Raw genomic sequence first — 27935 nt, 5'->3', positions numbered from 1 at the left:
TATTGTCATTGCAATGTGGTCTATGACATCACAGTTGAACATGACACCACAACAAAGGTTTATGGCATCATAATTGATTATGACACCACAGAGATATTTCATGACATCACAATGTTTGTTTATGACATCTAAATATATACTTATAACATCAAAATTGGTTACAAAATCACAACAGTTTAATAACACCACGATTGATGGCACCAAAGTGGTGGTTTATAATGTTGCTATTGATCATTACAACACAAATGAAGAACATTCCAATAGATTGTTGATTTAAAAATTGTTTAGGAAAACACAAATGTTCTCAAAATACAACAAAAGTTTGGCTCATGATATATAAGTGTTGGTTTATGACATCATAATAATATTTTTTATGACATGACAATTGATTGACACCACAAAGTATTATGCCACCAATGGTGTCTGGGGATATCCCAAGTGATTATGAACAGATAATGATTGGTTTATGACATCAAAATTGAAGCCTTGTGACAATTCAATGGTGTTTCCTCTGGATATTAACAAAACAGATGTCATGCATTTAACATGTTCAAGTAAAGTTAAAGTAGAATACCACACTGCCCTCCCTTGTTTTCCATCAAACTCCTCCCTCCTTCCCCTGTCTTCTTACATCAGCTTTTGCAAAGACATAATTTTAAACCATTCTATATTCACAGGCTTCATTTATGGCTAGCCATAATATTCAACAATAAAAAGTGAGAAGACTAAGGACATTAATAGTATGAACAAGTACTAAAAATGGCAATTATATCACAAAGTGTCCATCTCATTCCTACATACTTTTTTGTATTCTATCTTAGTTGCAAAGATCAGGAAAAATATGATATTTGCCTTTTTGGGATTGCTAATTTCCCTAAACACAATGGTTTCCAGTTGCATCTGCATCCATTTTGTTATAAAAGCCAGGATTTCATTGTTTCTATGGCTGAGTAGCATTTCATAACATGTGTGTATCATATTTTATTTTTCCATTCATCAGTTGAATTGATTCCATGTCTTAACTATTGTTAGCTGACCTGTCATAAACATGGAGATACAAATAATTCTTTCATATGTCATTTTCATTTTCATTTTGTTTGAGTAAATTCCAAGGAGTGGGATGGCTGGGTCATATGGATGATTTATTTTCACATTCCTGAGGGATCAACATACTCTGTTCCATAATGGTTGAACTAATTGGCATTCCCTGAAACCGTCAATCATGGTACATTTTTGGCCACATCCTCTCCAGAATTTATTTTTATTTCTGTATGATAACCATTACAAGGTGATATCTCTTTGTGCTTTTATTTACATTCCTAAGATGGAAAATTACCCTGGGATTCTTTTCATCTGTCTGTTGGCCACTTGAATTTCATCATTTGAAAAATTCATGTTCATGTCCTTTGCCCAATCCAGTTATTAACTGGATTGTTTGACTCTTTTGTGGTTGTTGAGTTTCTTGAGCTCTTAATATATCCTGGACATTGAAGCCAGTGCTGTGGCACAGTGGGCTAGAGCCCAGCCTGTAGCACCGGCATCCCATATGGGCACCAGTTCAAGTCCCGGCTGCTCCACTTCTGATTCAGCTCTCCACTGTGGCCTGGGAAAGCAGTGGAAGATGGCCCAGGTCCTTGGGCCCCTGCACCCACATGGGAGACCTGGAAGAAACTCTTGGCTCCTGGCTTCAGAACAGCTCAGCTCTGGCCATTGTGGTCATTTGGGGGTAGACCCAGTGGATTGAAGACTGACCTCCCTATCCCAGCTCTACTACTGTATGTAACTCTGTATTTCAAATAAATACAATAAATCTTTGAAAAATATATAGCCTGGATATTATTCCTTTATCAGTTGTATAGCTTGCAAATACTTTCTCACATTCTGTGGATTGTCTCTTCATTTTCTTGAGTGTTATCTTTGAAATTCAGAAGATTCTTAGATTGATGCAATCCCATTTTCTCTATATTTACGTTTATTGCCTGGGCTTCTAGAGTCTTTTACAATAATGATTTGCCTGTACCATTGTCTTGTAGTTTTCTCAATGCTTTCCTTTAGTAATTTGAAGGTATTGGGTCATTGATTTGGATCCTTGATCCATTTTCATTGATTTTGCATAAGATGTATGTCAGGAGTCTTGTTTCATGCTTCTTCATGTTAAGATCCAATTTTCCTGGCACCATTTGTTGAAGAGAATATATTATATATTTTCTCCAGAGATTGATTTTAACTCCCTTATCAAAGATTGGTTATAGATGCATGGATTGATTTCTGGGGTCTCTGTTCTGTTCCATTGATCTCTATGTCTATTTTTGTGCCAGTACCAGGCTGTTTTGATTATAACTGTCCTGTAGTATGACTTGAAATCCTCTGATATTGTGATGTCTCTGGGTTTGTTTTTGCTGTTTAGGATTGCTTCAGGGGTTGGCACTGTGGCGCTTTAGGTTAATCTTCCACTTGCGGTGCTGGCATCCCATATGGGTGCCGGTTCTAGTCCTGGCTGCTCCTCTTCCAATCCAGTTTTCTGCTGTGGCCTGGGGGAACAGTAGAAGATGGCTCAACTCCTAGGGCCCCTGCACCCACATGGGAGACCAGGAAGAATCACCTGGCTCCTGGCTTCAGTTCAGCACAGCTCCAGCTGTTGTGGCCATTTTGGTGTGAACCAATGAAGGAAGACCTTTCTCTTTGTCTCTCTCTCTGTCTGTAACTCTACTGCTCAAATAAATTAAATAAAATCTTTTAAAAAATTGTTTCAGCTATTTGGAGTCTTCTCTGTTTCATATGAATTCTAGAAACATTTTTTCCTAGGTCAGAGAAGAATGTCACTGGCATTTTGATTGTGATCATAGTGAGTACTATGAATATTTTCATGATATTAATTCTCCCAATCCATGAACATAGGGCATATTTTTGCTTTAGTTTTGTCTGTTATTTCTTTTGTTAATTTTTTAAAATTTTTCATTGTGGATATTTTTTACATCCTGGGTTTCATTTATACCAAGGTATTTGAATTTTTGTAGTTATTGTGACTGGGACTCATTTTACAAGTTCTTTCTCAGTCATGGCATTGTTTGTATATATATATATATATATATATATATATATATATATGTTATTACCATATATATATATGTGATTGATTTTTGTGTGTCAATTTTATATCATGCAACATTACCAAGCTCTCTTTTTATTAGTGGACTTTTTTTATATTGAATAGTAGAGAATTTTGGTTCCCCTACACATAGGATCATGTGATAATTTGAATTCCTCTTTCCATTTTGTATTCCCTTGATTTCTTTTTCTTCTCTAATGTCTCTGGCTAAACTTTCAAGAACTATATTGGCTGTGGATATAGTTGTATGGTTCTGGATGTTAGTGGAAATTCGAACTGCAATTTAGAGCAAAATGGGGTCTCTATGGCTCATGACAGAGAGGTTCTCCAGGCTGGGGATGTCTCAAAAGTGCTAATCAAAGGGATATTTGAGAAGATGATGGTCAAAGTGAAAAAGAAAATAGAAGGTAAAAGTACGTTTTGGACAAGATGTAAAGGAATATTTAAAATATGCTCAAGATCAATAGGAACTTATGTGTATTTGTCCACCTGAATAGAAGCTGTTATAAAGGAAATGTCTAAATGCAAAATTATCAAGTACTATGGCAATGTTGAATAATTAACATTTCTTAGTCAAAAAATTGGTCATGATAAAAAACTATTCCTTGTAAGTATTCCCTATAATTGAGCTCCTACAGGTAGAGTTAGAGAGAAAAAGGCAAAATCTTGCCGACAAGCTAACTTAACTCTGCCAATTCAGTCTCCCTAGTCCTTACTGGTCTCTTAGGCATTCTAGTTCTTCATGAATCAATCTTAGTAAGGCATGTGCTTCTAAGAATTTGCCAATTTCTTCTGGATTATCATATTTTGCTGTTTAATTGTTCACAATTATCTCCATTAATTTTTTGTATTATGTAATACAGAGGCAATGTGTCTCTTTTAATATCTGATTTTTATTTATTTGAAATGCCTTTTTTCTTACTTAGCATTTATAAGAGCTTTTGAAGTTCTAACTTTTCAAAGAGACAGCTTTTGGGCCAGTGCTGTGATGTAGTGGGTAAATCGCTGCCTGCAGTGCTGGCGGCATCCCATATGGACGCTGGTTTGAGACCAGCTGCTCCACTTCCAGTCCAGCTCTCTGCTGTCCTTGGGCCCCTGCACCCTCATGGGAAAACCCGGAGGAAGCTCTTGGCTCCTGGTTTCAGATCGGCACAGCTCTGGCTGTTGCAGCCAACTGGGGAGTGGACCAGTGGATGAGTGGATGGAAGACCTCTCTCTCTCTTTGCCTCTCCTTCTGTCTCTTTGTAACTCTGTCTTTCAAATAAATAAAATAAATCCTTAAAAAGAAACAAAGATACAGTTGTTAACTTTTTGCTATGTTTTCTTAGCCTCTATTGGCCTTATTTCTGCTATAAGTTTTATTACATCTTTTCTTCTACTACTTTTGGGTTTGATTTTTTTTTCTTGTTTTTCTAGTTCTGTAAAGTGAGGTGGTAACTTGTTTACTTAAGATATTTCTGTTTGTTATGCCACACTAATTGCTCTAAATGTCCTTATTAGCACTGCTATACCTGTATTACACAGGTCATGGCATGTTATATTTTAATTTATTTTTTATTATTATTTGACAGGTAGAGTTATAGAGAGTGAGAGAGAGAAACAGAGAGAAAGGTCTTCCTTCCATTGGTTCAACCCCCTCCATGGCCGCTATGGCTAGAACTGCACCAATCCGAAGCCAGAAGCCTAGTGCTTCCTCCAGTTTCCCATACAGGTGCAGGGGTCCAAGCACCCAGGCCATCCTCCACTGCCTTCCCAGTCCACAGCAGAGAGCCGGACTGGAAGAGGAGCAGCCGGGACTAGAACTGGTACCCACATGGGATGCCGGTGCCACAGGCAGAGGATTAACCAACTGAGCCACGGCACTGGCCCCAATATTTTAATTCATTTCAAGAAATTTTTAACTTCCTTCTTAATTTCTTCCTTGATCAATTGTTTGTTCATGAATACATTATTTAGTTTCTGAAGTTTATTAAGTTTCCAAAGTGTTTTGTTATTTTGTCTACTTTTATTGTAGTGTTTTTAGTGAAGATACTTGATATGGATTCCAGTTTTAAAACCTTGCTGACAACTGTTTTGTGACCTATCATGTGCTCCATCCAGGAGAATTTCCATTTGTTTAGACGAATGTGCACTCTGCAGCTAAATGGAATGTTCTACAGATGCCTCGTAGATCCAGCTGATCCAGGTTGCAATAAACTTTGCTGTTTCTTTGCTTATTTTCTGTCTGGATGATCTGCCCACTTATGAAAGTGGGCTGTTAAGTCCCCTAATATTATTTAGTGGAGTCTATCTCCCTGTATTACAAATTGTACACAAAGTGTATTATCAAATACACTTTCCACCCCTTTGCATTTTCAAGCCCTTCTTGAAGACAAATCACTGAAACCATTGCTCTTTCCACACTGTCACAAGGTTCTCAGGAACTTTCCTCATTCCTTTGGGCTAATTTTTATTTTTCCCTTCTCTTTCTGTGTATTCTCATAACCCATCTTCAGTAGCTGATTCTTTCTTATGTTTCATCTCTCCTGCAGTTGATGTCTTCTATCACATTTTTCATTTCATGTGGTTTACATTTCAGTTGAAAGACATGTTTGATAGTTGAAATTACTTCGTTCTATCAGAGAATAAAGTTATTTCCGTGTTCAGTTGAAGTTAATTGAATTTTCTTTATTTGATTTGTATGCATCTCATAAATATAACATTAGGAATACAGTAATTCTTCTGTACCTGTCCTCCCACCTACTCCTCCTCCCTCTCCTGTTTTGTGTGAGAAAGAAAAAGAAAAGAGAAAGAAAAAAATCGAATAAAAAACTAACAGAACTCTTCCTCAGTAGTCTAGACAAGGGCTGTTCTATGTTATTGCTTCTCTAAGGTGTTTGCACTTTTTTCCCCCTTTCTCTTTTCCCTTCCTTCCTCTCCCTCCTTTCCTTTTCAAAACTTAATTGTCTTTAAAGAAGACCCTAAGGATGATACCTCTTTTGTGAGCTCTTAGACATAACTTATGACACATAATAATATCCACCACGTTGCTGTTGGCTCCAGCCTGCAGCAGCACGTGGCAGATCTCCACGGAGCCCTTCTGGGCGGCTGCGTGCAGGGGCGTGCGTTTGCTCTGCTGTCGCTCTGGATGTTGGGGTCCAGACTGTCCAGCAGCATCAGGATCACCTTCTGCAGCTCCCCCTGCTTCACCAGCAGGTACAGCTGCCAGGGGTGGAACCGTAGCTTCTTCCTCCTCTCTGACTCCTGGATGACCAGGGCCTTTTCCAGGGCTTCCAGGCCTGGCCCTGGTGGCAGCCCCATGGCTGACAGGCAGCCTCCATTGGGCAGTGTCAGAGAGGGGCCGGAACTGCCGATGGTGTCCGCGAGGGGGTCGCAGGGTGGGCGCTGTGGCTCCCCGTGCCCACGCATCCGGGTGCTGGGCTGGGACGTGTCCGCTCTCCCAGGGGCATCCTGGGCCAGGGTTGGGGGCACGGGCACTGCAGTGCCAGCCAAGGAGGTCACCCCATCCCCCTGGCCCACGTTGGCCCGGCCACCGGAGGACGTGGCCCCTGCGTGCAAGGACCCAAGGACCCGGCCTGACTCCCACACGGCCGCTCCCAAGGCCGGACCCATGGCTGTCGCCAAGAGGAAGGGGCTGGCGGCCAGCAACAAGGGAGGCCGGGCGCCACTCGCCAAGAAGTCCTTGGTCCGCAAGACGGCCACTGTGCCCTGTCCAAACTCACAAATATGTGAAAATTAAACAACAGTCTAAATATCTGAACCCCAAAAAACAGAACGGAGAACATAAATACACCAAGATTAATAGAAATAAAGGCAAAAGACACAAAAACTTAAAGTATATGTACAAAGCAATGCTTAGGGGAAAATTTATAGCTAAAAATGCTTGTATAAAGAAGAAACAAGATCTCAAGTAAGTAATCTAACCATTCACTTTAAGATACTACAAAAAGAAAATCAAACCAAACCTGAAAATAGTAGGAAGGGAATAATAAAGATTTAAGTAGAAGGTAATGAACTATAGAATAGATACAAACACTGGAATATCAGACTCTTTTTCAAAGCCTTCAAAAATCAATGAAACTGATGGGATAAAAAGAGAATTCGCAATTTAGTAGAATTTAAATGAAACAGATATCATTATCAACTTTACATGAATAAAAGGGATTATACAGGAATATGCTCAAAAATCTTACTTCAAAAAATTATACAGCATAGAGGTAATGAAAAAAGTTTAGAAGATAAGGACTACCAAACTGAGTCAAAAAAACACAGATAATAAACTGTAACAAGTGAAGGAGTGAGTTAGAATTTTAAAAAATCATACACAAAGAGATGAGCAGTTTCCCCACTAAATTCAACAAAATTTTTTAAGAGGGAAATGTCAATTCCTCACAAACCTTTCCAATAAATATAACCTGGCACACTCCCCAATTCAGTTTCTAACTACACTGATAAATGAAAGAAATCACAAGAAACTAAGAAGCCAATATCTCTGATGAAAAACTCCTCACCAGCGCCGCGGCTCACTAGGCTAATCCTCCGCCTTGTGGTGCCAGCACACCGGGTTCTAGTCCCGGTCGGGGCACTGGATTCTGTCCTGGTTGCCCCTCTTCCAGGCCAGCTCTCTGCTGTGGCCAGGGAGTGCAGTGGAGGATGGCCCAAGTCCTTGGGCCCTGCACCCCATGGGAGACCAGGAGAAGTACCTGACTCCTAACATCGGATCAGCACGGTGCGCTGGCCGCAGCACGCTGGCCACGGCGGCCATTGGAGGGTGAACCAATGGCAAAAGGAAGACCTTTCTCTCTGTCTCTCTCTCCCACTGTCCACTCTGCCTGTAAATATATATATATATATATATATAACAATTTCAAAAACTATGATAGCCCATGTAACAAGATAAAAGGATGCAACCAGCTGAACTTGTCTCTGCTGGTCAAAATTTTAGGAAATTCATGTTCAACTCTAAGGGGCACACTGGAACACTGCTGTCATCCCATATTTTGCAGAGTTCCTGATACAGTGTTGTTTATTAAATAACCAAGAAGAAAGGTTGCAAGGGAGGAAGAAAGGAAAAGAAGAAGAGGAAGAGGGAGGAGGGACAGGGAAAATGATGGAAAGAACCCAAAGTGGAGTGCTTAGCTGCATAACAGAACTTTGTATATCCAAACTCAAGACTTGGAGAGTGAGTAAAACAAGCGTTTTAGAGGAATAAAGCCTGAAAATGCATAAAGATCATCATATGGAAAAGATATTACATTTATTGTGGGATACCCAAAAGAATGGCAAAAGGAGAGCAAGTTCCAAAGAACTAATTTTCTATAACATATGAAAGGGACTTTATCATAAAGTCATTCAGTAATTGAATAGTGGTGGAGGAATGAGCATTTAGCCTAGTGGTTATGTTACCGGTGAATGGCAGGGTTCTTGTCTTCACACAAGAAAGAATTCAGGCATGAGACAGAGTAGTGGAAAGTAAAGTAACAAAGTTTATTAGGGAAAAGGACATCTGTAAGAACAGATGGGCACCTCTCCAGACAGGTGCACACTCCTTGTTCATATGACATGGATATATCTCTATATTCCGATTATTCCCCTTAGGTATTGTCTAAGATCACTGAGGCCCCACTTTATAGCCTACTTCTTCTGAACCCTCACCAGAATCAGCTTAATGCTCTTGTCATGGCCATATGGGCTTGTTCTAGCCATCACTTCAAAAATCTTCCACCTCTACTCATTACCCAGTTCCAAAAGCCACCTCTCTGAGTTCTTGGTCCTAATTTCTGTCTTAGGCCCCTAGGGCTGCACTATCAAAATACCTTAGATGTACAGTATCTGCAGAAGAAATATTGGCCATGGGCCTGGAGGCTAAGATGTGCAAGATCAAGGCACCAGAAGATTGGGTGCCTGGAGAGGGCTCGCTCCCTGCTTCAAAGATGGCCCATTCTCACACAGCAGAAGGAACAGCTTCCATTAAGCTTTTTTCATGAGGGCAGAACTCTCACAGCCTAATCCCCTCCCAGTGGCTTACTCCTTGACACTACTGCTTTGGGGATTGCCATTCAGCATACAAATTTTTGGGGGAACTCAACATTTTGGACCACAGCAGTGAGTAATCTTCCAACTGTTTATTGAATGCTTTTACAACTGGACAACTTAGTCTTAAGTATTAAAAAATACCATTCTCACATTACTAAAGAATTTTAAAAAATAGGAGGGAGAAAACATCTTTTTAACTCAGCTTTTTCCAGCAATGACTAATCTTTGGATTCCTTTTTGTATCAGCAAATACAAGTCAACCTATTCCTTTTAACACTTCTGTACTTTCTCAGTGCATAGATGTCTTGTTCTTTAGTAGCCAGTCCCCTCTGGGTAGTTGTAAGATGATATTTTCCCTATTTCTTATAATGCTGCAGCACTGAAAATACCTATCTTTTCAAGTATATTTTGTGCTATTTTCTTATAAATGGAATTGTTGGGTAAGAAAATGTATAAAATTGTGTAATCATTGTCGATACTATGCCAAGATACACTCTCTTCATTAGTGACAATGCCTGTTTTTCATTCCTTTCCTATGTGAATTTAAGGCTTAAGTGGACACACTTAATTTGTAAATTTAAGAATTTTTTATTATTCATTTGAGAAGGAGAAAGTGGGGGGGGAGAGCACTCTATCTGCTGGTTCATTCTCCAAATGCCTGCAGTGGCCAGGACTGGAGCTAGGATCCAGGGATATAATCCAAGTCTTCGAGCTGAGTGGCAGGAGCCCAATCATTTGAGCCATCAGAGCTGACTTCTAGGGTCTGGATTCCAGGAAGCTGTAGCTGGGAGCCAAAACTGAGAATCAAATGTAGGCACTTCATGTGGGATAACTGTTAGGTAGGAAGTCAGATATGAGCTTATGTGTGTGTGACAAAGGCCTAAAGAGAAGATGTCTATGTCCAGGATATGCATCTGCATCTCAAAGTCATCCTGATAATGTTTCAGGGGCAGCCCAGTATCTGCATCTTGCCCTGCTCCCTCCTACCCTATAACCTGCCAGGTGGGGGTCCCCAACCCTTCTGCCTGATAATCTTCCAGATGCAGCCCAGTATCTGCATTTCAAATACCCTGCTCTGGATCCCAATTCTCCAGGGGGTCTTGCTCACCTTTCCTCTAAACTCAGGACAGCACCAGCTAGGCTTCCTCCTGTCTGATACCTTCAGGGGAAAACTCAGACAGGAGCTTCTTAATATTTACATCCATAAAATCCTTTGTTTCAGGAAGAGATGTGTGAAGACAAAGACCCATCTCCTTAAACCACCCCACCCCCACCTCAACTGGATGGGGTGTGCTCAGCCCTCTGCCTCTCTGCTGAGCCGCCCACCTGACCTGCCTGCCCAGGTGTAATCTCTCCACTCAACCAGGTAACCTCTCTCCTCCCCCTCCCCGACTCCTTACAGCACTTTTTCAGATCCAGCTTCCTGCTAATGCACCTGGTAAGGCATCAGGTAGTGGCTTAAGTCCCTGGGTCCCTGCCACCCAAGTGGGGAGATGGAATTCCCGGCTCCTGATTTTGGCCTGGCCCAGGTCTGGCTGTTGTGTTCATTTGGGGAGTGAACCAGCTATGAGCAAAATCTCTCCCTCTTTTTTCTCTCATTTCCTTTTTTTCTCTTTCTGCCATTCTTTCAGATAAATAAAATAAAACTTTAAAAATAAAAGGTATTCATTTTTGGTACATAAACTGTACAAATATACTCCTCAAGATAGCATTTTTCTTCTCACCTATTGATAAGTTCTGGAATTTTAATATGTTTTCCTTTGCTGTTAAATAGGAATAGTCTTCTGAATTACTAACAAAATCAGGAGACTCAAAAATGTAATCATGATTTAAACTGTCATTGATATTTAACTGCAAGGAATATAAAAGTTAAGAAAAGTTAATTCATATGCAACCATAAAAAGCAAGCCTTTGACATCTGGGTCTACACCAGTGTACTCAGTCAATAGTTTCCAATTTTACTGAAGCCACAGAGTTCTATTGGGAAGATATACTTAACTGTCTCTTCATCATTAGGTTTCTTTGTAGGCATACATGTTGGTTTTTCTGCCATGTCAGGCAGAAAGAACTGAAAATGAAGAAATAAAGTCTTTAAAAATGTTCTTACAAAGGTTACATTCCTGCTTTATAACACCACGGACCTGTTTTGAGTTGCAGCTGTCTTGCTGCAGAGGCTTCTACACAATAAATAATATACATTCAAGATATGTGGTAATGCATGTAACCATAACACAAAAGCATTCTAGGAAAGGTAACTTCCTTTTTGAAATCAAGAGGACAAAGAGCAGTTACTCTTCATTAAAGGACTCTACAGTCATGAGAAACTAGAGACTTTTGTTTTAATCCATGCTAAACCAACCAAGAAGCCTGCATAATTGCTTAACTTTCCAGTACAGCTTACCAGGGGAGTCTGGGGCATTAGAGTACAACAACTGAAGGAGAATTAGAAAGACAGAGCTTATAGAATATAAACGAGTCCCTTGGACACTGAACTAACATAATGATAATTCTCACAAAGCACCTACTATGCATCCGGCATTGCGCCCGGAGCCTTGTGCTTAACCTCATTTAGTGCTCCTAGGAGCCCTGAGGTGGACAGATTTTCATTGCCATCTGCCAGGAGGAAAAAAGACACAGAAAGCCAAAGGAACTTACTTGCCCAGAGGTCCAGCAGGTCTGAACTGGTCCCAAAGCTGGTGTTCTTCCTACTGGCCACACTTGTGGACCAAATCACCATTTCCTGTGTTTGCAACAGTTGCAAAAAAGGGGGGGTGGATACAAGGGAGTCCTGTGTGCTGATTTCCCAGCAGGACCGCCTGCGATGGCCCTGCTGCCCTACTTTTGAGAACAATAGCACAAAGATATGAAGACTAGGAGGCTTATTTTAAGAGGAAATATATATGGGTAACATAAAAAAGAAAAATTAACTAAACCAAAAAAAGCAGCTCTGTGTGGTGGTCTCTTCCCTGGATCTACTCTGAAAATTGCTACCCTTTAGAATATGTAAGTTCTCTCATTTTCCTGAACATTAGATGGGTTCTCTTCTATAGATAACATTCTGTACTGTGGCATGGTTTACTCTAGCATAGACTATACAAAGACGCTATATTTGCTGATGTTGGGCATCACAGTAACTTCTAGTCATTTAATTACAACTGGTAATAAACATTTAAATTACTGGGAAAAGGTTGCTCCCTAACTTCTTATTCACTAAGAATGTAAGTAAGTTACTACAAATTCAACAGTATCTGTTTCTGTATATTTTGGCACATCTGTCCAAGTCTAGTTTGAAAACCAGACATTGGTTGGTGTGTATTTCAAAACCCAATTATAAATGAACTGCAGGAGACCAGCATTGTGGCATAGCAGGAAAAGCCGCCACCTGCAATGCCAGCATCCCAGCCCCTGCCTATGTGATCATCTGGGGAGTGGAGCAGCAGACAGAATATCTCTATCTCTCCCTCTCTCTTGGTAACTCAGACCTTTTGGCCTTGCAGTTAAGAGGAGCTGGTTGAGGAGCCAGCACTGTGCCAGAGTAGGTAAAGCTGTGACCTGTGGCACCAGCATCCCACATGGGTGCTGGTTCAACTCCCAGCTGCTCCACTTCCAATCCAGCTCTCTGCTATGGCCTGGGAAAACAGTAGAAGATGGCCTGAGTTCTTGGGCCACTGTACCCATATAGGAGACTCTGAAGAAGCTCCTGGCTCCTGGCATCAGATCTGCCCAGCTCCAGCCATTACAGCCACTTGGGGAGTGAACCAGCAGATGGAAGACCTTTCTCTTTGTCACTCCCTTTCTCTGTAACTCTACGTCTCAAGTAAAAAAAAAAAAAAAGACTAGAGCAAAAGTTCTCAAAATACGGTCCCTGAGCCCCTGAGAATCCCTGAGACTTTTTGACAGGGCTCAGGAGGTAAAAATGCTCTTTTTTTTTTTTTTTAACAATACCAAGGTGTAATTTGCCTTTCCCACTGTGATAACACTTACAGTGACAGTTCAAAAGCAATGGTGGATAAAGACACCTGCTGATCTTCAGCTCGGCAGTGCCACAAAATTGTATTATTGCTCATTGTGCTACTTCCCACACACATTCACAATAACAACAGGAAATAATGTAGAACAAGCCCTCATAAAGCACTTATGTTGTACATAGACATGTTGGTTGTCTTGAGAACTACAAGGTGTCTGGCGCATAACAAATCTTCCCAGGCAGATGACTCAATTAATTCACATGCTTTTATTGGGGTTCCACTCCCGGGCGAAGTTCCATGGCCCCAACAGAGCAACAGAGCGGGGGCCCGGAAAGTCTCGCGTCAGAGATTGGGAGTGCTCCTTTTATAGATTTGGGGCATGGGAGTTAAATGTTGAGGCGGGTCTGATCCTCATTGGTTGACCTTTAGGCACCTGCGGGGACCTTGACAAGGACTTTTCTTACCCGGAAGTGTAGGCCTTCCCTCCTTGTGGCTCCCAAAGCTACCAAGAACAACAGATTCTGTGAGTGGCAAGAGATAGGTATTTCTTTTTTATGAAACATTGTCAATTGTAAGAAAAACTGACAAACACTGGTATTTGGGTTTGGATGTCTCAAGACAATTTCTGGGAAATAAATGAAGTGTGATATAAAACATCAAGAAAAATAACCAAGGGGTCGACTTTTGGCCCAGTGATTAAGATGCCAGTTAAGATACCTGTGGGGAGCAACTCGGACTAGACTAAGTTACTGGAATTAAGACTTATTCTATGCATCTGCTCTCCCACAATATGGCGCTGGGAGAGAAGTAAACAGCTTCCGCACAGCTGCCTGCAGTTCAACCAATTAACTGTAGGACTTGCTCCTGATTGGAGAGCAGCGTACTCGGCGTGTGGGCAGCCGAGTTGGGATTGGCGGAGGAGGACTATAAAGGAGGAGAGAGACGGCATGCACCAGGAACATCTATGGGGAACATCTAAGGGAACCCGTGCAGCCCCCGAGAAAGCCGGCCGGCGGTGTGCCGCTCCCCTGCGGAAGTGGGGAATGTGGCCAGGGGGAACTGCCCTTCCACGGAGGTAGAAGGGATAGTAGCCAACCCGGGAAGAACCAGCAGCAAACCCGGGGAGGGCCGAGCAGATGAAAGAACAGCGCAGGGTTCTGTGTCGTTCCTCCACGAAGAGGGGGAGCGACAATACCCATATGCCATGTCGGAGTACCTGAGTTCTATACCCAGTTCTGGCTCCTGACTCCAGCTTCCTGCTAGTGAGGACCCTGAAAGACAGCGGAGATGACTGAAATGATTAGCTTCCTGCTATCCACATGAGGGACTCAGATCTGAATTCCTGGCTTGTGGCTTTGGACCAGTCTAGCTTCAGCCTGCTCTCTCTTTCTTTCTTTCTCTCTCTCTCCAAATCTCTCTGACCCTTTGACCCTCAAATAAATTTTTAAAATGTAATAACATAACTGAAAATATATTCTGTAACTGATTAAATTTGAGCTTTAAAGCTAAAGTTTGAGTTTTTGGAGAATTTTTATCTATTTTCTTTTTAATTTATTTGACTGGTAGAGTTATAGACAGTGAGAGACAGAAAGGTCTTCCCTCTGTTGGTTCACTCCCCAAATGGCTGCTACAGCCAGCACTGCACGGATCTGAAGCCAGGAGCCAGGTGCTTCCTCCTGGTCTCCCATGCCAGTGCAGGGTCCAAGCACTCCACTGCCCTCCTGGGCCACAGCAGAGAGCTGGACTGGAAGAGGAACAACGGGGACTAGAACCTGGTGCCCATATGGGATGCGGGCACCGCGGATGGAGGATTAACCAAGTGAGCCAAGGCGCCAGCCCCTATCCATCATTATAATCTTGACAGCTTCCCAATACTTAAAAACTTATCCAAAGATATTGGTGATTATGACAAATATACACTTTTTTTAAGGTTTATTTATCTATTTAATGAGATAACGATAGAGGGAGGGAGGGAGAGAGAGAGGGGTCCTCTACCCGCTGGGTCACTCCCCAGGTGGCCACCATGGCCAGGGCGGGGCCAGGCTGCACCCAAGAGCCAGGAGCTCCATCAGGGTCCCCCATGCGGGCACAGGGCCCAGGGGAGCAGAGCCAGGACGCAGGCGAAGCCCTCCCCGAGAGGAGAATTCTAGCCGGTGTCCTGGTCACTGGGGAAGGGGGAACTGGGAATAAAGGCGCAGGAAGCTCGAGGGAGAAACGCACGAGGGAGGGGGGCTTGGTCCTGGCCCCCTGGCCATCCCACCCAGGCCTCCAGGACCCTAGCCTCGCCCCCCCAGCAGTTCCAGGAATGTTTAGAGGAGCCATTTCCTGCCACTCCCCTTGGTCAACTCAGGACCCCAGGATCGCTCCCGCCCCCGCCTCCCCCCCCCCCCGTCCCCGCCCCGCCCTCTTCGCCCCCCCCCTTCCACCCAGCTCCCCCAGCCCCAGTCCGGCCCCGTGGGTTCCTGGCATTGCTTCCACTCGGGGGAACTCTGCTGGGAGATCCTGTTAGCGAGCGTCCGCACACATACATGCACACACACAGGTACACACACACGCACAGGTGCACATGCATACATGGGTGAACACACACGGATGCACACGGGTGCACACAGGTACACGCACGCACACACGGGTGCACACGCGCAGTCTGCAGGGCCAGCCCAGCTTCCTCTCCCCTAGGGTTCCCCCACCCAGGGAACCCCAGACCCTAGGGCGGTGGCACCCGGGGAGTGGCTCAGCCCTTAGTCCCGCTGGTCTGGGCCCCTCCCAGCGGAGGGCTGTGTGGGGGGCGGCGTGCAGCCTGGGGAAGGGGAGGCAGCCAAGGATGGAAGGGAGTATGCAGGGCGGGCTTGGGGCACAGACCCTGGGGCCCCACAGGGCGGGCCCGGGGCGGTTTCTTGCTGGGGTCGCCTCGCCCTCGGGGAGACCCGCGGGTGGCGGAGCTCCCAGCTGAGGCCGGCGGCTGGGGAGTGAGCAGCAGACGCGCCTTGGGTGCGTTCACGCGGGCCGGGGCCTGGGGCTCCTCGCGGCTCAGCGGCGCCCCCGTCCCGCGCAGGCATCTCGTCGCCCGTGAATAAGACGGGGATGGACAAGTCGCCATTCAACAGCCCCTCGCCGCAGGACTCGCTGCGCCTGTGCAGCTTCACACAGTACCACTGGCCCGTGATTGCGGTACAAAGCGGTGAGCGCGGGGCGGGGGGCCAGGGGCAGAGCGCGCACACCGGCGCGGGGCCGGGGCCAGAGGCTTGGGGCAGAGCGCACACACAGGCGCGGAGCGGGACCGGGGCCAGGGCGGAGCGCTGGGCCCAAGCCCCGCGCTCACCGCCCCGCCGCGTAGGCATCGTCCGGAGTCCGCACCCGTCCTCCGCCCTGCACTTCCCCACCACGTCCATCCTGCAGCAGATGGCGTCCACCTACTTCCCGCACACGGCCATCCGCTACCCGCCGCATCTCAACCCTCAGGACCCGCTCAAAGATCTCATGTCGTTGGCCTGCGACCCGGCCAGCCGGCAGCCTGGACCGGTGAGTGCGGGGTGGCCGACGGGCCGCGGAGGGGGCGTAGCGCCGCGGGCAAGGGTCGGGGCGGCGGAGGGGCGCGGTGCCGCGGGCAGGGGTCCGCGGACAGGGTTCCGCGGGCAGCCGCAGATTCCTCCTCCTTGGCTCCTGCCAGGCCCCCGCAGTGATGCGCGTCCTGCCCTCGGGGTTTCGCATTTGGGAGTTTCGCATTTGGGAGCTTCGCATTTGGGAGTGGCGGGCGAGGTGGCACCTTGTGAACAGACAGGGAGGCGGGGTGCAGGGGTCCCAGCCCCCTGGACCTCCAGCCAGTCTCGGGCCTGCCCAACCCCCATAGCCCTGCCGGCGTCTTGGTCCCTCCGAGGCCGCCCCCCACCCCCGCTCAGCCGGGGCACGCAGTGCTCCTCCCTTCCCCGCAGGCTCTGGCCCTAGTCCAGCGGAAGGGGCGGCGCGCGTGTCCACTCCTCCCTCCTCCTCCCCCAGCACGTACTGGGCGCCTTCCCCATCTCCCCCCCACCTGCTAGGGGGAGCCGCCTCCCAGGAAGCCGGTGGGAATCAGGGCTCCCCTGCGGGACCCGCGGTTTGCCCTCCAGAGAGCCCAGGGCCACGTGGTCAGGGCCAGAGGGGCCAAGGCGGGGGCAGCACCGGGGGCGCAGGGGTCTCAGGCCCCTGTGGGCAGCGGGAACTAGGATCCGGACTTCACAGCGCTGGGGGCTCAGGGGGACGGAGCCCTGGGCCGGCCTGCGCCATTCTGGGTGTTTTTAGGATACATTTATGATTTATCTGAAAGGCAGAGTGGGGGGTGGAAAGAGAGGAGAGAGAGAGAGAGAGAGAGAGGGGGGTAGAGGTGTTCCGTCCACTGGGTCACTCCCGGAATGGCTGGGGCAGGGCCAGGCCAGAGCCAGGAGCTCCATCCATGGCTCCCACGAAGGTGCAGGGGCCTGGGCACCTCGGCCTTCAGCCAGGGATCCGGATGGGAAGTGGAGCGGCGGGGACTCGAACCGGCGCTCCATGGGTGCTGGCATTGTGCACAGCCCGCCATGGGCCACATCTCGCCTTGTGAGGGTCCTGCCTGGCCCTGGAAGCCCCCTACCCCCTTCTATACTTTTCCAGCTGGGAACCCTGATCACAGTTTGGTGGCCTCTGCCTGCCCTGCCCCGCCCCTTCTCAGACCCAGGCCAGGAACCAGCTTCCCTTGAACTGCCAGGAAGCCGGCCCCAGATTCAAATCCTGCCTCAGCTGGCTTGAAGGCCCAGGCTTTCCCCACCCACTCACCTGTGAGGTGGGGGAGGGCAACTGTGTCCTGTGAAGACTCCCCTGGGGGTGAACGGGGCAGTGCCCAGGGCCTGGCATGCAGTAGGCACTTAATAGATGTGGACAGCACGTAGATCCCCTCCCTGGAAGCCGCACGGGGTTCTGACCACAAACCCGGGCTCCCACCCCCAGGCCTGGCCAGGCCCCTGTTCCCCTCCCCCTCTGTAGCCCCTGACCAAGTGCCCTGGGTGTGATTAGAGTGAGGGAGTGAGGCCTGCAGACCTGCTGCCGCCCTGCCTTGCTCCACGCAGCAGTTTGGAAGTTACCAAATGCCATTGGTGACAGGCGGCCCCAGGACCGCAGGGCGCAGGGTGCCACGGGAGTGTGTGCAAAGGGCTGGCTGTGTGACCCCAGGCAGTGGACACCCTCTCTGGACCTGGCCGGCCCCTCGCTAACGGGCTCTTGGTCTCTCTCCTCCCTGCAGCCTACTCTGTGCCCAACACGTTCCCTGTAAAGCCTTCCTTTGTGGGATTAGGACCAAGCGATCCTGTGGGCAGCTTTCAGGCAGAGGTAGGGGCCGAGAGGCCGGCCGGAGGGGGGCGGGGAGCCGGGCAGAGGGGCCAGCCTGGGGGGCACAGGGAGAGGAGAGGCGAGCCCGCCCGCCCCCGCCGCTGGCCACAGCCCGGGCTCCGGGGGCCTCGAGCGAGCCCGGGCTGGCTTCTCCTGGGCTCCCCCTCCTGCCTCCTGCCCAACATCTGTCCATATGGGGAGAGGCCCAGAGAGGCCGGGGACCTGCCCAGGGTCACACAGCCATCGGCTGGAACTTGCCTCACCCCCACCCCGTGCCCCAGACCCAAGGCCTGGGGGGAGACCCTGCTCCAGGGAGGGGCTCAGAGCAGGGAGGTGAGTGACCCCGGGGCCCATGTGTCCCCCAACCTGCCCGCCTTAGGGGACCCTGGGCCTGAGACAGTAGGAGGGGGCCCCAGAGCCCCTGCCCCTGACCATGTTGTTGGGGAAGGGGTCTCAGATGCACAGAGAAGCCAGTCCAGAAGCTCCAGGTCATGTGGGGGAGGTCCCCGAGGCTGTGGCTGGACCCTGCTGCACCCCTCTGGGCCTCGGGCACAGGGCAGGGGCCAGCAGCTCCCACACCCAGGTCACTGGGAGCCGGGGCGGCACTGACCGGGCCCAGACCCCCTCCAGTGGGGGCTTTGAGCTCCTAATTGATTCAGAAACCAAAGCTAATAGGGCTCAGGCCTGGCCCTAACTCTTCCTCCACCACATGCCTGAGAGCAGAGGGAAACCAAGCCAAGCAAGGCCCCAGTGAGGATGGGGTGGGGGGCCGGGGTACAGGGAGGGGAGGGGGGTCCACAGTGGGTCAGGGCACTGCAACAGATTGTGACTGTTGGGAGGGGGGTGTGAGGGCAGGTGCTGCCTGCTCCCTGCAGCTGGGGAGGGGGCAGGAAGCCAGAGCCCCACTCTGGGCCGCCTCAGGGCTGATTCCGGCTCTGTCCCCATTGGTGGTGTGCTACTCAGCCCCCACCCGCCCCCAAGCCTCCTTCCTCTGCAGCCCCTCCCCCAGTCAATACCCATTGATCTCCACCCCCACCCTCAGCATGTGCCTAGCCCTCTGAGCTGGGCTCACCTGGGCACCCCAGCCCCCAGCTGCCCACTGGCCCCAGGAGCGCCCAAGGCAGGCCAGGGTCACATGCCAGAAGCCACGTGGGCAGCCGCGGCCAGGCCACAGGAGGCAGAGGCTGTCCACTGGAGAGGGTCACACCCAGAGTCTGTCTGGTTGCCAACGGAAAGGCAACCCTTCCCCGCAGGCTCTGCCTGTCAAAAAAAAAAAAAAGAAAAAAGAGAGAGAGAGAGAGAGAGAGAGAGAGAGAGACAGGCCTAAGACCCCACAGGCCAACCCCGGAGTCTAGGGAGTTGGGCCTGAAATGCCCCCAGTCGTCCCTGGAGTCGAAACACAAGCCCAGGCTGACCCCAGCCAGCCCTGGGATCTAGAGAGATGGGCCCAGGATGCCACCTCCACAGCCCTGGAGAAGATGGAGACAGGCCCAAACTGCCTCTGGCCAGTCCGGGGGTCCAACACTGGCCTGAGTTGCCACCCAGCCGGCCCTGGAGTCTAGGGAGATGGCCTGGGCTGCCCCCTGGCTGCCCTAGAGTCAGGAGAAGGGCCTGAGCCGCCCCTGGCAAGCCCTGGGATCTAGGGAGATGGGCCCAGGCCACCCGACCTCCACCCTGGAGAAGAGGGAGACAGGCCCAACCTACCCCTGGCCGGCCCTGGGGTCTAGGGAGACAGGCCTGAGCTGCACCTAGCCAGCCCTGGGGTCTAGGGAGACAGGCCTGAGCTGTTCCCAGCCAGCCCTGGGGTCTAGGGAGACAGGCCTGAGCTGCCCCCAGCCAGCCCTGGAGGCGAGACATGGGCCTGAGCTGCCCCAGGCTGGCCCTGGGGTCTAGGGAGATGGGACTGAGCTGCCCCTAGCCAGCCCTGGGGGCTAGGGACACGGGACCAGGCCGTCCCCACCCCCCCAGACCTTGAGAAGAGGGAGACAGGACCGAGCTGCCCCTGGCCAGTCCTGTGATCTAGGGAGATGGGCCCAGGCTGCCCCCACCCCCCGGCCCTGGAGAAGAGGCCCTAGCTGCCCCTAGCTGGCCCTGGGGTCTAGGGAGATTGGCCCGAGCTGCCCCTGGCCAGCCCTGGGGATGAGACTCGGGCCTGAGCTGCCCCTGGCCAGCTCTGGGGTCTAGAAAAACTGGCCTGAGTTGACCCCAGGCAGCCCTGGAGTCGAGACATGGGCCAGAGCTGCTGCCTGGCCTGCCCTGGAATTGAGACACGGGCCCGAGCTGCCCCTGGCTTGCCCTGGGCTCTAGGGAAATGAGCCCAAGCTGTCCCCGGCCAGCCCTGGGGTCTAGGGAGATGGGCCCAGGCCGCCCCCTGGCCCTGGAGAAGAGGGAGACAGGCCCAAGCTGCCCCTGGCCAGCCCTGGAGTCAAGACACAGGCCTGAGCTGCCCCGGCCAGCCCTGCAGTCTAGGGAGATGGCCTGGGCCGTCCCCACCCCAGCCCTGGAGAAGAGGGAGACAGTCCTGAGGTGCCCCTGCCGGCCCTGGGGTCTAGGGAGACTGGCCCGAGCTGCCCCTGGCCGGCCCCGGGGTCTAGGCAGACTGGCCCAAGCTGCCCCCGACCAGCCCTGGGGTCTCAAGCTGCCCTGGACAGCCCTGGGGTCAGGAGACAGGCCTACGTCCCCCAATTGCCAGTCCTTGAGTCTAGGGAGATGGACCCGAGCTGCCCCCAGCCAGCCCTGGGGTCAAGGGAGATGGGCCCAGCCCCCCCCCCCACCAGACCTGGGGTCACAATCAGGCACAAGTTGCCCCCGGCCAGCCCTGGGGTCTAGGGAGATGAGCACGAGCTGCCCCCAGCCAGCTCTGCGGTCTAGGGAGACAGGTCTGGGCCGCCCCCCTGGCCCTGGAGAAGAGGGAGACAGGCCCAACCTGCCCCTAGCAGGTGCTGGGCTCTAGGGAGACTGGCCCGAGCTGTCCCCAGCCAGCCCTGGAGTCGAGACCCGGGCCCAAGCTGTCCCCGGCCAGCCCTGGGGTCTAGGGTTACGGGCCTGAGCTGCCCCCAACCAGCCCTTGGGTCTATGGAGTCGGGCCCAAGCCACCCCCCCCCCAGCCCTGGAGTAGAGGAAGACAGCCCCAAGTTCCCTGGCTGGCCCTGGGGTCAGGAGAAAGGCCTAAGCCCACCACAGGCCGGCCCTGGGGTCTAGGGAGATGGGCCCAGGCCACCACCACCCCCCAGCCCTGGAGAAGGAGACAGGCCCAGGTTCCCTGGCCAGCTCTGGGGTCTAGGGAGTCGGCCCAAGCTGTCCCCGGCCAGCCCTGGGGTCAGGAGACAAGCCTAAGCCCCCTACTGGCCAGTCCTGGAGTGTAGGGATTTTGGACCCAGCTGCCCCTGGTCGGTCCTGGGGTCTAGTGATTTGGGCCCGGGGCTGCCCCTCGCCCCAGCCCTGGAGAAGAGGGAGACAGGCCTGAGCTTCCCCTGGCCAGCCCTGGGGTCAGGAGACAGGCCTACGTCCCCCACTTGCCAGCCCATGAGTCTAGGGAGACAGGCCAGAGCTGCCTCTGGTCAGCCCTGGAGTTGAGACAGGGTCCCAAGCTGCCTCTGGCTTGGCCCTGGGGCTGGCTGGGGGAGGAGGGGTCCCACGCGTTTTTCAGTTGAGCTACACCTAAAACACTAAGTGAGGGACCCCGGCCCCATCCTCACCCCCACCCCTCCTGGCAGGAGAGGGGAGACCGGCGAGGGGCGTGAGGTGTCCTAGGGCCTGGGAGCCCGGATGCAGGGACCCCTCCTGGCCTCTGCCGACTTCTTCCCTCCAGGCGACACTGGGGGGGCGTGTCCCCGTCCCTCCTCCCCCAGTGGCCCCCAGCCTGGCCTGGGGTCTGGAGACAGGCCTATGTCCCCTCCTCCGGAGAAAGGCCCGAGACCCTGGCCCGGCCCGCGCGGCCCCTCCCCTAGCGGTGCATGATGCTTGGCACTGGAGAGCACAGCCTGGCTTCCAGCATCCAAGGGATGTATGTATGGCAAACCGGGCTCGCCCTCCCCGCCCGCCCGGTTCCTCTCACAAAACAAAAACAAACAAAAAAAGATACCGCCCCCCCAAAAAAAAACCACTAAAAAAACAAAAGCCCCAAACCTCCGTGTTTCCTGATTTGCAGGGATTTCTGCCACTTGAATTGCCTTGCCTTGGAGACGGCTTCCCCGCCTGGGCGGGCAGAGCTGCATGCCTGCTCTAGTCCCGGCGCTGACTCAATAGGTATGTATTATCTTTCTCATAGGTCCCACACGGCCACGTTTGATTCTGGCTTGCACATCGCCCTCTCTGTTCCCCTGCCCCCTAGCCTGTCGGGGAGCAGCCCCTCCCCCACCCATCCATCCCTCTGCAGGGGTGGGGGCGCAGAGTGTAACTAACAGGACCGACTCTTGCTAAGCAGTGCCTCACTCTCTGCTGGCGCAGCTCGGTCTCCCCCCCCCCCATATGTCTATATAGTCAATCCAATATGAATGCCAGTTTAAGTAATGGCTACTCTGCTTCCAATTCACCTTCCTGCTAATGTACCTGGGAAGACAGTGGAAGATGGTCCAAGTACTTGGGTCCTGGCACCCTTGGAGACCTAGATGGAGTTTCCGACTCCTGGCTTTGGCCTGGCCCAGACCTGGCTGTTGTTGCCATTTGAGAAGTGAACCAGAGATAGAAGATTCTCTCTCCCCTCCCCTTCCACCCCCACTCGCTCGCTCTCTGTGTGTGTTTCTTCCTTTCTGTCACTTGCCTTTCAAATAAATAAATAAATCTTAAAAAAATAAAGAAACTCCATAGCCACTAGCAGACATTCCCACTTTCTCTTGCTCTCTCAGCTAACTATTCCCTCCCCATTCTCCAACCCTGACTCCCAGTCCCAAGAAATCACTTTTCTAGTTTGTGTCTCTCTAGATTTCTCTCTGCTGGGCTTTTTACCTCTCCTGCCTAACTGTAATTATATTTCTTTGTGCCCACATCCCACCTTTCCCCTGCCCACTGGCCACACAAGCCTCTGGTAACCACCATGCTATTCTGTCCTCTACAAGATCGGATGTCTTAGATTTTACACCTTAGTGCAATCATGAGGTATTTGTCTTACCGTGTCTGCCATATTTTATTTAATGTAATATTTCCCAGGTTCATCCGTGCTATTGCAAAACTGGATTCCATTCATTTTATAGCTGAATAATATTCTACTGTGTATATGTGCAACATTTTAATGATCTCTTCATCTGTTGATGGACAGTTGACTGCATGTCTCGGTTATTGTGAATAGTACAGCAATGAATACAGAGTGTGGATGTCTCTTTAACCTACTGGTTTCATTTCCTGGGCATATGTACACAGAAGTACAAGGCTGGACCCTATGGAAGTTCCATTTTTAATATTTTGAGGAACCGCCATACTGTTCATAAAAGCTTTGTTAATTTCCACTTCCACCAACAGTGTACAGTGTTCTCTTTACTCCACATCCTTGCCAGCACTTGCCATCTTTCATCTTCTTGGTAATAGCCACTCCAGTAGGAGTGAAATGATATCTCATTGCGGTTTTGATTTGCATTTCCATTATGATTAGTGAAGTTGAACATTTTCTCGTTATGTTTTGGCATTTTCTATGTCTTCCCTTAGTAAATGTTGGTTTAGGACTTTTGTCCATTTTTAAATTGAGTTATTTGTTTTCTTGCTATTGAACTGTTGGAGTAACTTGTGTAATTCATATGCTAACCCACTTGCAGAAGCATAAGTCACAAATATTTATTATTCATATTTGGTAAATTCTCTCTTCATCCTGTAGATTGTTTCTTTTGCTGTGAGTAGCTTATTAGCTTGATGGAATCATTTTTGTCTTTTTGCTTTAGTTGCCTTGCTTATGAGGTCATATCTAAAACAATCACTGACCAGACCAATGGCATAGAACTTCTCCATATGTTTTCTTCTACTAGTTTTATCAATTCTGGACTTAGAATAAAGTCTTCCATTCATTTTGGCTTAATGTCTGCAGTACTGGGAGCTAAGGATCTAATCTCATTCTTTGGAATGTGAATATCCATTTTTCCCAAGATATTTGATTAAAGAGAACATCATTTCTCCATTGTGGATTTCTGGCACAATTGTTGAAAATGAGTTAACTAGAAATGCATGGTTTTACTTCTGGGCTATCCATTCTGTTCCATTTCTCTGTTTGTATTCACGTAAATACTACACTGTTTTAGGTTATTACTGCCTTATATATTTTTATTTATTTATTTTGACAGGTAGAGTGGACAGTGAGAGAGAGACAGAGAGAAAGGTCTTCCTTTGCCATTGGTTCACCCTCCAATGGCCGCTGCAGCCAGCGTGCTGCGGCTGGCGCACCGCGCTGATCTGATGGCAGGAGCCAGGTACTTATCCTGGCCTCCCATGGGGTGCAGGGCCCAAGCACTTGGGCCATCCTCCACTGCACTCCCTAGCCACAGCAGAGAGCTGGCCTGGGAGAGGGGCAACCGGGACAGAATCTGGCACCCCGACCGGGACTAGAACCTGGTGTGCCGGCGCCGCAAGGCGGAGGATTAGCCTAGTGAGCCGCGGCACCGGTCAAGCCTTGTAGTATATTTTGAAGCTGGGTAGACTGATACCTTCAACTTTGTTCTTTTTGTCCAGTACTACTTTCACACTAGGGGTCTGTTGTGGTTCCTTGCAAATTTTTGTGTTGCTTTTTATATTTATGTGAGGTATATTTTTATTGATATTGCATTGAATATATTGGGTGCTTTGAGTATTATGGATATTTTAATGTATTAATTCTTCCAGTCTATGAACACAGAATATCTTTTTTTGTACATTCTTCAATTTCTTTTCATCACTGTTTTATAGTTTCAATGTAGAGATCTTTCACCTCATTGGTTAAATTTATTCACAAGTACTTTTTAAGTTATTGTGAATGGGATTTTTGTTATTTCTTCATCAGATAGTTCATTGTTGGTGAACAGCAGTGTTACTCATTTTTGTTATTGATTTTGTATCTTGCAACTTTACTGAATTCATTTATTAGCTCTAACAGCTCTTGGTGGAGTCTTTTCAGTATTCTGTAATATGATCATGTTGGGAAAACAGGGACAATAAACTTCCTGTTCAATGTGGCTACCTTTTATTTCTTTCTCTTGCCTAATTTCTCTGGCTTTCACTTCTGGTGCAATATTTAAGTGATGAAATTAAAAGAAAAACTTTCAAATTTTCCCCATTCAGAATGATGTTGGCTGTGGATTTGTCATGTTTGTATGACTTTTATTATGTTGAGATCCATTCTGTCTGTACTTAATTTCTTGAGAGTTTTTCCATGAAAGGATGTTGACATTTGTAACATGCTTTTTCTGCGTCTGTTGAAACAATTGTGTGGTTTTGTCCTTCATTCTGTTAATGGGATGTGTTACATTCATTGAGTTGTATGTGTTGAAATAATCTTGCATCCCTGGAGTGAATCTCACTTGATCATGGTGAATGATCATGTCAATGTGCCTCTGGATTCAGATGCTATGATTTACATTGTGTTTTATTCTTGTTGTGTCTTTGGTTTGGATATCATGGTAATGCTAGCCTCATAAGGTAAGTTTGGGAATATTCCATTCTCTTCCTTTTTTTTTTTTAACAGTTTGAGAATTGAAATTAGTTCTCTTTTAAATATTTGATAGACTGGGGACCATGAAGTGACATAGGAGGCTAAGCTTCGCCTCACGGTGCCGGCATCCCATAAGGGCACCAGTTCCAGTCCCAGCTGCTCCACTTCTGATCCAGCTCCCTGCTAATGGCCTCAGAAAGCAGTGGGCCCCTCACACATGTAGGGGACCCAGAGGAAGCTCCCAGCTCCTGGCTTCTGATCAGCCCAGCTCCAACCGTTGCAGCCATTTGGGGAGTGAACCAGCAGATGGAAGACTTTTTCTGTCTTTCCCTCTCTCTGTAACTCTGCCTCTCAAATAAACATATAAAAATTTTTTTAAAAAAATATGTTTCGCAGAATCCTGGACTTTCTTATATGGGAGACTTTTAATCACTATTTTCATTTCCTAACTCATTATTTATCTGTTCATTTTTCCTGTTTCTTCATAATTTGATCTTGGTAAGTTGTACATATCCAGGATTTCATCCATTTCTTCTGATTTATCCAATTCATTAGCATTGATTGTTATAGTAGTTTTTTTTTTTAATTTGACAGGTAGAGTTATAGACATTGAGAGAGAGAGACAGAGAGAAAGGTCTTCCTTCCATTGGTTCACTCCCCAAATGGCCGCTATGGCCAGCGCTGCGCCGATCTGAAGCCAGGAGCCAGGTGCTTCTTCCTGGTCTCCCATGCGGGTGCAGGGGCCCAAGCACTTGGGCCATCCTCCACTGCCCTCCTGGGCTACAGCAGAGAGCTGGACTGGAAGAGGAGCAACCAGGACTAGAACCCAGCACCCATATGGGATGCTGGTGCTGCAGGCAGAGGATTAACCAAGTGAGCCACGGCATCGGCCTATAGTAGTTTCTTATGATTCTTTATATTTCTGTCATATTAGATGCAATGTCTCCTTTTTCATATCTGATTTTATTTATTTGAGTCTTCTTTTTTCTTAGTCTATCTAAAGTTTTGCCAATTGTTTCTTTTTTTCAAAAAAAATCTATTTTTCTAGTGTTTATTTTTCTAGTCATTTGTTTTTGTCATGATCTTTATTATTCCTTTCCTTCTAATAATTTGGTTCAAGGTGGTTTTTTTTTAAGATTTTATTTATTGAGATGTAGAGTTACAGACAGAGGAGATTGAGAGAGAGAGAGAGAGAGAGAGAGATCCTCCATCTGCTGGTTCATGCCCCAGTTAGCCACAACAGCCAGAGCTGAACTGATCCGAAGCCAGGAGCCAGAAGCTGGGAGCTTCCTCTGGGTCTCCCACGTGGGTGCAGGGACCCATACACTTGGGCCATCTTCAACTGCTTTCCCAGACCATAGCAGAGAGCTGGATCAGAAGAGGAGCATCTGGGACTTGAACCAGTGCCCACATGGGATATCAGCACTGCAGGAAAAGGCCTAGCCCACTATGCCACAGCACTGGCCCCAAGGCGATTTTTTTAAAGATTTATTTATTTATTTATTGAAGTTATAGAAAGAGTAAGTGAAAAAAGAGAGAGAGAGAGAGAGCTTCCATCTGCTGGTTCACTTCCCAGATGACCACAATGGCTAGGGTTGGGTCAGGCCAAAGTCAGGAGTCCCATCCAGGTCTCCCACGTGAGTGACAGGGGCCAATGTACTAAAGTCATCTGCTGCTTTCCCAGGTGCGTTAGCATGGAGTTGGATCAGAGGTGGAGCAACCGGGATTTGAACCAGTGCTCATATGGGATGCCGGCCTTACAGGTGGCTGCCTAACCCACTGCACCACACGCCAGCCCCTGGTGTGAGCTTTTTCCTCCTTTTTTATAGTTCCTTGAGTTGCAACATTGTGAGAGGTCTCTGTTCTTTTCTGATGTAGA

At 48.8% G+C, this 27935-nt stretch overlaps 1 protein-coding gene across 1 annotated transcript; it reads left to right on the top strand.

Moving 5' to 3' along the window:
• The first annotated feature begins 8034 nt into the window (after positions 1-8034).
• Positions 8035-23729, top strand: LOC127488614 (nuclear factor 1 C-type-like). Its single transcript, XM_070063771.1, has 4 exons — positions 8035-10511; positions 16169-16294; positions 16451-16635; positions 22601-23729. Exons 2-4 carry the CDS (start codon positions 16198-16200, stop codon positions 22676-22678), a joined length of 360 nt encoding a protein of 119 aa, XP_069919872.1. The 5' UTR covers positions 8035-10511; positions 16169-16197; the 3' UTR covers positions 22679-23729.
• The last annotated feature ends 4206 nt before the right edge of the window (positions 23730-27935 follow it).

Source organism: Oryctolagus cuniculus, chromosome 19, assembly GCF_964237555.1.
Source record: "Oryctolagus cuniculus chromosome 19, mOryCun1.1, whole genome shotgun sequence".
Lineage (NCBI taxonomy): Eukaryota > Metazoa > Chordata > Mammalia > Lagomorpha > Leporidae > Oryctolagus > Oryctolagus cuniculus.
The sequence above is the reverse complement of the archived record's forward strand: the minus strand, read 5'-3'. Positions and strand labels throughout refer to the sequence as shown.